General features: G+C 33.2%; 1 protein-coding gene across 1 annotated transcript; it reads left to right on the top strand.

Moving 5' to 3' along the window:
• The first annotated feature begins 2,171 nt into the window (after positions 1-2,171).
• On the top strand, positions 2,172-9,882 carry LOC131040739 (catalase-3). Its single transcript, XM_057973691.2, has 10 exons — positions 2,172-2,704; positions 2,790-2,908; positions 4,810-5,147; positions 5,394-5,576; positions 7,212-7,481; positions 7,657-7,920; positions 8,504-8,593; positions 8,795-8,862; positions 9,224-9,317; positions 9,552-9,882. Exons 2-10 carry the CDS (start codon positions 2,797-2,799, stop codon positions 9,609-9,611), a joined length of 1,479 nt encoding a protein of 492 aa, XP_057829674.2. The 5' UTR covers positions 2,172-2,704; positions 2,790-2,796; the 3' UTR covers positions 9,612-9,882.
• The last annotated feature ends 772 nt before the right edge of the window (positions 9,883-10,654 follow it).

Raw genomic sequence — 10,654 nt, 5'->3', positions numbered from 1 at the left:
TTGAACTTGTGACCCAGGCTCTGGTACCACTTGTTAGAAGTACGGTTGTCGTTGCACCAAAAGGTTGACTTGTTAATGCTCAATACAACCACCAGATCTATAGAATCCACACGAGGCGGTTAAGCCATGTCACAAACCCAAGTGTTGCACTCCACGACACAAGGAGACCGAGGGTGCACACCTTGCAACACTTTGTAATACGTACTTCATATGATGAAATATTCATTAGTGATTTGTTTACAACAAAATATACTTTTGTATTTTTTAATTTTAATTGCAAAAAAATTATAATACTTATTGGATGAATGCATATTCACTTAATATAAATGATTTGTGTAATGAGATAATTTTTTATATTCTTCTCTTTAAGAAATTATGAAACATTGAATTAAGAAAAAAATTATAGTATTTTGATAGACACATTTAATATGTTTTTAGAGAACATATATGTGGTTTACAGTCATAGTTCAATTGATCCCTATAAAGGTGAAATACAATTATCTTTTATCATTATTTTGATAGGTGTAAGGAGGCTCCACTGGAGGTTTTATCTAACCTTGAGGATTCTACCTAGGGGGTTCAATTTGAACCCCTTAGATGGAACCCCTCTAAACTTAAATCATGTATTTAAAATGTACATTCAATTTCAAACAAAAAATAAGATTTCCCACAAGTGGTATAAAGATTTATACTTCAACTCTAATGTGAGACACAAATTTAATGCATAAGATCTCTTGGCGGGTGCCCACAAGAACATCCATTTTTTCTTTAGATCATATATTGTTTTATAATGTGCACATAACAAATTGCTCTCTTTGAATTAAACTTTTATCTCCTCCATGATTTACTAATTCATCTTTCTCCCTCGTGAAAACCAAAAGTCAAAAGATAAACTTAAATTTCATTTTTCTATTCATTCAACTTCCTATCCCTTTGATCAAATCCCTATCCTCTTCTACTATCTCACCCATGACACTTAATAAAAATATTACTAAAGATGTCTTATCTACCCCTAATACCTAGAAATAGATTGATCTATTGTTTAATAATTAAATAAAAAATTATGAACTAATGCACTATTGTATCGCCTATTCAATGACACCCCTAAAAGTTTGTGAAGTTTCATATAACACGTGGTGAAAATTCAAGGCTATAAAATGGTTTATATCACTATACTAAATCAAGACCAAATGTTTGAATTTTGGAATAAATGAATAGAATCCACCAAACAAAGGGAACTTATTCATTCAAGAGATATACCTCTTCCATCACAAAAAAAAAAATACATGAATTAGTGAATAAAATTAAGAAAAGGGACTTGAAATGAATTGGAAAGACCAAATTTAGTGGAGAGGACATGGAAAGAACGAGTCCACTATAAAATAGGACATGCTTACTCATCTAACATGTATAGAGAAAAAAGAGAAAGCATGATGTAAATTAATAAGTAGACATTAACATGACAGAGGAGGAAACTTATTTTAGCAAGCAGTCAAACATGTATTCATTTAATGTGTATAAGGTGTCTTTGCTCATTAGACAATTGCATTTCAATCAATATCATATACTAATTGTCAATTAATTTGGAATACATTCATCTTTAGTTTACTAGCACTAGATTGAGTCCTTTTTGGAAGGGTTTAATCCACAACTAAGTAACTAAAACATAAACATTTGTTAACCCACCCTTTACATCCAAGTTAGTATAATTGAAATCAAAATCAGGAAGCATAAGTAGTTATGATGTCTATTAGTGATTCCTTGTACCATAGGTGTTGCCATGTCATGAGACTATAATTATGACTCTATACCATAATAAGAAATAATTATGATGACATCTAAATACTTATTTATAGCAAACTTTTTATCTATAAACATTTTCTTATTATATATTCTCTCCAATCTTAATAATTCATAAAAAATGTTTAATATAATATAAAAGAAAAAGATTTATAAAAATTCATATATATATATATATATAACCAAATTATAATCTTATAATAATCTTATTATAACTAATTATTTAATTATAAATATGAATATAACTCATATATACTCATAGACATACTTGTTTTTGAGCTTGTATTATTTTACAAGATGGAATATGGAATGAATTAAGAAGGCGGTCAAAGAAAACATAAAGCTCCTGGAATACATTTAATTTCTAGAATATTTTGCTTTTTGTAACAGTAACAAACTTTCATCATAATCCACCATAACACAACAATATTCTGCGTTCAGAAGCATGTAATTGTGAATAACTCTGGATGGCATAAAACATCTGATTTGGCATGAAATATTTAGAGAATTTGATATTATGCTATCTTATATTTTTTCAACTTCTATGCGAATACTTCATAATCCCAAGTCCTGAGCATTGATGGAGTTATTGGATTAAGAGCAAGCTCCAACGGCTTTTTATGTTTGAAAACCCGCCAAACGGCTCATGTATATACTTCTCTGCAAGCGCAAAACGTTTGTGCTCATCTTTACAAAATGACAGTCTGCACCGCTTTCAAGAATTAAGATCTTAACCATTTCTCAATCTTCTCGATTATCACCACCTGTCATGCTTTTCTGGGCATACCTTTAAGTTGATCCATTTGGGCCTTTTCTTGGCTTATATTTTAGAGCATTCTTTCAGGTCGATCCAATCTATCTGAGGTTGAAAAAGTAAAGTTTTGGAGCACGCTGATTAGCTTCTGTAAGTCTCAATATTTTGTTATGTATAAATCTGAACAGGGGAATTTATAATTTTTATTATTCTAATTTCTATGTTGTGATTGCAGAGCTGAAATGGATCCATACAAACACAGACCATCTAGTGCTCACAATTCTTCTCTCTGGACAACCAACCGGGGGGCACCTGTTTGGAATAATAATTCTTCCCATACAGTAGGAGATCGAGGTACCCTGACGTTTCAACAGTCAAAATTTATGTTAATGTAATCGATTTTGTTTTGGGTTGGCTGTTATCTTTTGTTCACCGTGGTTCCATATAATCTATTATATTTAAAGCTTGTAAATATTAGAATCTTTGCCTGAACTTTTGGAACAGCCCCTGCTTAGAAGGGAAATTTTGAAAGGAGCCTAGCACAGGAGGGCTGAAAAATTGTTGCTCCTGCTCCTCCTAGAAAAATAATAGGATTACCTTGTTCAAATGGAAGCTGAACATAATTTAACCTCATATATTTTATTGCACAGATAATTGTAGTGGTTATTCCTGATATTATTCCTACATGCATTAGGAAAATCATGTAAGGGAAATCTTCTGTGCATCACTTTACTCTGAAATCTCACAGATTTTCTAAGCAGCACCTGCAAATAAACTTGCAGTAGCCCCTTCAGGACTACCTAAGTTAGGAGTAAATAAATAATATTTAAAATTTTATTACCTTAGTTAGGAGTAAATAAATAATATTGAAAATTATAATTTATGAATTTATATTAATAATTAAGTTGAACTGGTGAGGATGATAGTATATTTTTCAAAATATTTACATAGTTAGAGGTACGGAGATTTTCTTTTTACAGTATTAAATAAATATTATGATCATTTGGTTTCCAAGTCCATGCTAATTTAAAAGATATTAAACAACTATAAGGATTTTAATATAACCAGGTATTTACAGCATATTACAGTTTTGATGTTAAAATGATAAAGAAAATGGATATAACAAAGTCGATTCCATGAATATACTTAAAAGGGCAAATAGTGGCGGGAATGCAATTTTTCAAAATATAATGTTGAAATCAGTGATTCTGGTTTATCTCGGGCTGATACATTACGTGATGGCTTTGGTTCAGGTAAAATTTATGAACTAGAATTTTATGGGTTAAGCTTGGGCTACATTTCTAAATATTAAAATTATAATTCTGGCTGAGCATAGAGCATTTATATCTCTTGACTCCTCGAGTAATTTTATTGGTGAGCAATTATTTTTCTTTTCTTTTGAGGGTTTTATCTTTGCAATTCTCTGAACGTTTAATTGAATCATGCACCCCACACTGTTTATCCACAGTTCGGAGGTGGGTTGGTGTGATTTCAAATGAATGTCTCTAATACGGTATTTGTTTAGGTAGTTCATTTGAAATCATGCTAATAGTTCAGAGGTCGGTTAGTGTGATTTCAAATGAACCATCTAAACAAGTCAAAACTTAAAATATGATGTTTAAGCTTACCCACCCATAAAATCAAATCAAGTGTGATTTCAAATGTCTAAACAAGTCAAGAATGTCAAGAATGTGATGTTTAAGCTTACAGAACCATAAAATGGCTTTTAAGAAATAGATAAGCTGGAACTGTTTACCCTATTAAAGTTTTAGCCTATATAATCAATGCTTAAACCCCAGTCACCCTTTTAATGTGGGATACTCTACTATTTAAGTTTTAGCCTATATCATCAATGCTTAAACCCCAGTCACCCTTTTAATGATCATGTCCATCCTGAATCTATTGATAATAATTATTGCCTATATATTTGTAGGGCACACCTTTGTTGCATTTCTGGGGGTCATGATGGGACTGTGAACCATGGAGTTACGATGAGACTCATGTACCCATTATTTATTTTTGCTTAGCCGATCCCCTCGTTTTTTTGTAAGGTGGTCCAAGATAAAATCCCATCAATTACCTGCTAGACCACAGCACCAAACCGACCTAATGTGTTTCAAATATTATTACATCATAGCCCATCGGTTTTGAACCTGGGTCACCATTATTTGTAATATGAATTCTTAAATTTATCCCATTATCACTGCATCACAATCCCTTGTGCTGACTTCAACTGATTATTGAGTTCACTGTAGGACCTGTGTTATTGGAGGACTATCACTTGGTAGAGAAGCTTGCTCAATTTGACAGAGAAAGGATTCCTGAGAGAGTTGTTCATGCAAGAGGAGTATCTGCCAAGGGATTTTTCGAGGTGACACATGATGTTTCACACCTGACTTGTGCTGATTTTTTGAGGGCACCTGGGGTTCAGACACCTCTTATTGTGCGCTTCTCTACTGTCATACATGAACGTGGGAGTCCGGAGACATTGAGAGATCCAAGGGGCTTTGCAGTCAAGTTTTATACAAGAGAAGGAAACTTTGATCTTGTTGGGAACAACATCCCTGTGTTCTTTATTCGTGATGGAATGAAGGTATTTACTTTCAGTTCATGTTATAAGAGATCAGATATTTCTATATCTCTGTTACTTCTTTTAATTTTCTAAGGTATTATAGAACTTAAAAGTTTGATTCTAGAGAAATTTGAAATTTGGATAACTTCTGTGCAAACATATTGGCTCAAATTATGTATTATGTATTTGTTTAGCTCCATAGATGTTGGTCAAGTTTTTAATTTTTTGTTTGGTTTATGTTTGTAATTTGTATGCTTGAATTTGCAGTTTCCTGATGTCATTCATGCTCTCAAGCCCAACCCAAAGACTCATATTCAGGAGCCATGGCGTATCATGGATTTCTTTTCCCATGTTCCTGAAAGTTGTCACATGTTCACATTTTTGTTTGATGACTGGGGGATTCCATCAGATTTCAGGCACATTGAAGGTTTTGGAGTTCACACTTTCAAGGTAAGAAAGTCTTTGCTAACTCTTTTTCTTTCTTCCCTTGAAAGCTACTACTATATCTGTTGTTGAAGATTTTGTTCTGCATTGTCGCTTCCTATCAACATAGTACCACATCTCTTGTTGAAGATTTTGTTCTACATTGTCGCCTCCTATCTGCATAAATAATTTTGAGCTCCACTTTTAGTGGCACTAGAAGAGTAAATTAAGGTCATTTTCCAACACCTGAAAGGGGAAGGAGGTCTGCATCATGTAACTAGCTACTTATGAGAAAAAAATATACCAACTTAAAGCTTTAGGGGCTTCCTTGGAGAGTCCCTATATTATACTACAAGCGACTTCACTTTAGGCCTTCCAAGAAGAAATTCAGTGAATGCAAATTCTCACTAACTTTTAACTTGCTCTGCATGGTGATCAATCTTACATTCATCGGTTTCCAGTTCATATGAAAATATACTAGCCTATTCGTTGTTAAGAGATGTGATATTTTTACAGTCTATGATAGTATTACTGTATTTATGAGTGTTTTTGGATGTATTTGTATGGTGTTTTTTACCATTAATATTTTGAATCATATTATCTTATCCATCATAAAGAAGAGGATGATAGATCATAGGCTGTGATTCAAATAATTGATGCTAAAATCTCCATAAAATTACATGCAGAAGCACATTTATATTTCTTTCATTGTCTATTGAAGTTTTGTGCATAGAAAAAGCTATTTTATTATTACTCTAATTAACATGCTAATTGACCTGCTTCCACAGTGGGAATCGCTTTTAAGTATAAGCATAATGAAACACCTTTTGCACTCTGACAGTATCCAGAACAGGGATATCAATTCTGCCAAGCCTGCATGTATCAATGCCAAATTAACCTTAGATTTCAATTTTGTCCACATTAATACTCTTCACTTGTAGCTGACTCCCAATGCAAAAGAGCCACAGTGATGAGAGGAGCTCCAAAATTGATACCTTGCAGATGGCTTAAAATTCCATTTGACCTTTGAAAATCTTTTTACAATATTAAATCAGTTTGCATTTGATATAAATGAATCCACCATGAGATTACCGCATTATGATACAGTGGGAATACTTCTTTATGTCCTTATGAAAGCTGTCTTTCAAATAGGACAACTTTACTTCCTATCCTTAAGTCGTTACCATCCAATTTTGGGGTTGTGTATTTAACATACATGAGTTCCCATGAAATTACTTCCAGGAGGATAGAAGGCAACCTTGATTTAATACAGTGGCTAATTCTTCTTTATATCATTCAGACAGGACAACTTAACTTCCTATCCTTCAGTGATTGTCATTTAATTTTGAAATTGCCCTCTCTGCAGTTATTCTGGAACATAATCAACCAAGCTTTAAATCTGACTGATACATAACATAGTAAATAATGTGTTACTCCATCGGCCGCTTCCCATATCATTTTGTATTCATTGAACTTATATATCAATTGCTCATGGTATTATTTTGGCCAGTTGATTATTTTATTTATGTATGTGCTTGTATCTTCTAATTGGTAAAACCGCCTGTGTTATAGAGTCAATACTTTTCTCTCAACATTGCAATATAGTTATTGAAGAGGTTGTCCTAATAATTCAAAGAACTGAATTCATGATCATCTTTTCAGTTGATTAATAGAGATGGGAAAGAAACATATTGCAAGTTTCATTGGAAACCTACTTGTGGACTCAAGTTTTTACTTGATGAGAAGGCTGTAGTCGTGGGAGGTACTAATCATAGTCATGCTACCAAAGATTTATACGATGCTATAGCTTCTGGAAACTATCCTGAGTGGAAGCTATATATTCAGACCATGGATCCATCTGATGAAGATAAGTTTGATTTTGATCCTCTTGATGACACAAAAACCTGGCCAGAGGATCTGTTTCCTTTGCAGGTGGGTATTGGAGCCAATCTTTTGATTTCCCAAATTTCGGTTATACAATGTAAATTGTTTTACTTTAGCACTACTTATATTAAGTCCTGAACTGGTCCAAAAGTTCCATGCCGTATTTCTAATTCAGATACTTTGTTGAAAAACTAATTCTCATACTGGTTTATGCTTTTTGCAGCCGGTTGGAAGGATGGTCTTGAACAAAAACATCGATAATTTCTTTAACGAGAATGAACAGTTAGCATTCTGCCCTGGAGTAATTGTACCTGGCATCTATTATACAGATGATAAAATGTTTCAGACTCGTGTTTTCTCATACTCTGACACACAGAGACACAGGCTAGGGCCCAATTACTTGCTACTCCCTGTTAATGCACCCAAGTGCTCACATCACAACAATCATCATGAGGGTTTCATGAATTTCATGCATAGAGATGAGGAGGTATGTATTTTCAGTTGTAGAAGTCTGTCTGATCTTGAACTTTTGCTACTAACCTTGCTCTTTTGTATTTGCCTCGGGAGATTTAGTTGAGAATAATGGGAAAACTAACACAGTCGATTTGAATTTCCTTATAAACTTCCAAAGACATTTTTTTAACTAAAAACTCAGGCATGATATTCTATTTGCTAGGAATCCGTTTGGTGTACTGCTGAGCGTTTCCAAAAGATGGGTCATTACCACAAATTGCAGAACCCTATCTAAATGTTGAAATTTCCCATAAATTATTTAATGAAGTGCAAAAGTCGAACAAAGTTAGCAATCTGGTTGTTTTATATTCCTCACATCTGATAAAATGATGTTTGAACACTTTGAAGTTGACAAATGTTTTTGTTATGTTAATTTCTTTGTGGGTTGTTTATAAGTTTTAAGCTTTTTCTTAATGTATTATATCAAACTTTATCTTCAGTTCCATTATATTTTCTCATCATTAATAATAATCTTAATATCAAATGTCAATTTAGTTAATAAAATCAATATTCTTCACTAACATGCTGACCTACGTTCCTCTATCCATTGGGAGTAGGTGAATTATTTTCCTTCACATTTTGATCGAGTTCAACACTCAGAGAGGGTACCCCTTCCACGAAATCCTGTCAGTGGTGCAAGGGAAAAGGTATGTTAGATATGTAATTCTATCATTGTTACCGTCACTCGATGAATATGTACAATGAAAGTGGAAAAGAAAAAACCCCATGTAATAATTTAAGCACTAATTTATGTTAGAAAACAAATTTCTACTCTCTGAGCAATTCCTGCCATCATGGTGTTAGATCACTTCTTGAACTCACAAAAGCCTAAACTACAATGTTACCAGAGAATCATTCCAAAAGAGAACAACTTCAAGCAACCTGGTGAACGATATCGATCATGGCCTCATGACAGGTACATAGGACATTTTCTATCTATCCATTTATTGCAAAAAAATCTTTCAGCAGTATAAGTCTCATTATATTTTTCTACATAGGCGAGAAAGCTTCCTTTTAGTTTACATGAATTGCAGCTTCCAAATGAAATCAAGAATAATACACCCCTAACATGTTGATGCTATATGTTGCCCTAAATATGATATATCTTTCTATACCTTAACCTTTCCATAGCCAAATACATTGTACCAAAGGGACTATACAACCTACAAATTTCGGATACTATTTTATGGGTATAGGTACAGGACATGAATTACAAATTACTTATTGGCACTGATATCTACATCTAACTTAAAAGAGATTTTCTTCGTTTCTCGCAGACAAGAAAGATTTATCCAACGTTTTGCTGATGCCTTGTCTGATGTAAGGGTGACCGATGAGATCAGGAGTGTCTGGATATCTTATTGGTCTCAGGTATAAATAGTTGATTGAGCATTTATTTTAGCTAATCTATTTGTTAACAACCTCATATATAGGAGGAGGAGGATGACGGTATGTATATGGATTGAATCCCACCATAAGTATGTTGCACTCTAGTAAAAGCCTCTAAATTTTGTACACCACATAAATGACAATGGCAAGCTAGAGAGCGACCACAAGGCATCAAAACAAACACAGAAATATTGATTGCTGATTCTTACTTTGCAGTGTGACAGAGACTTAGGAAATACGTTGGCTAAACGTCTTGCGAAGAAAGCCTCTATGTGAAGAGAGCTCGCCTATTCAACTGCAACAGAGAGAAAATGTGTAGATCTCTTCTTTGCTTTGGTTTCAGTATGACCGACAGGCTTGGAAATTGTTTCATAAATAAGTGGTTCATCTAGTTCATCTTGTTAATTATCATTTAGAATTTTATGTATTCTCTCGTGATCATGACATTGCATGGATTGAATTATTATTATAAATAGAATTCTGGAAATGAGTTCTCTAATGTTTCAATTTAAAAATAAGATTTGACGGACTGTTTTTCAATGAATAATGGTTGTATTAATTTTTTTATATTAAAAAGGAAAATAATACATTATTATAAAAAATAGGTGAGTTTATGCAAAGTAAAATCCGAATTAAGTAAAAGTAACAAAACAAAGTCATTCGAGCTCATCAATAAGATAGCAGAGAAGCATGTGACTACGAGTCATGACCTCCCTAAGCATTCTAATTACATCCATGTTAGCTTCCACAAGGAAGAAGTAGAGCAGCCCCTATAGAAAGCTAGAGATGACAAGATGAACTGGCAATGGTACATGGGTCGGCATTATCCTAGTGATCTCTAATAGAACTTGTAAATGTGTTACCGTATGTTCATTTGTTTGCACTTGAACATGCGTAAAAACATTGAAACAAATCATAACTTTAATACATTGCAAAAATGGATATAAAAAAAATAAATTCAATGAAAATAGTATAATCTTTATTTTTCCGAGGTTCTAAAAAGAATCTTCACCCTAAAAGAATGTTAAATCAATTATGGGTCAAGTTTTCAATAAAACCATAGTCATGAGAAAGGCTCCAACTACGAAGGCTAGAAAAAGCCACAAATCTAGTTTCAAAATTAATTATTGAGATCTGAAATAAAACCAGAATTGGTGCTTGAGAGTTTCCTTTTGTCCACAATGAGGATTGATAGTTTCTAAATGAGATAATTTGGTGACAAGGTTGAGACTTCAAATAAAAGACACAAAGTAAAATGGTCAAGCTTCATAACAAAATTAGAAATTAAAAAATCTTAAATATATAGTTTGAAGTGCGAA

Source organism: Cryptomeria japonica, chromosome 5 (assembly GCF_030272615.1).
Source record: "Cryptomeria japonica chromosome 5, Sugi_1.0, whole genome shotgun sequence".
NCBI classification, from domain to species: domain Eukaryota; kingdom Viridiplantae; phylum Streptophyta; class Pinopsida; order Cupressales; family Cupressaceae; genus Cryptomeria; species Cryptomeria japonica.
This window is presented reverse-complemented; position numbering and strand designations above follow the sequence as displayed.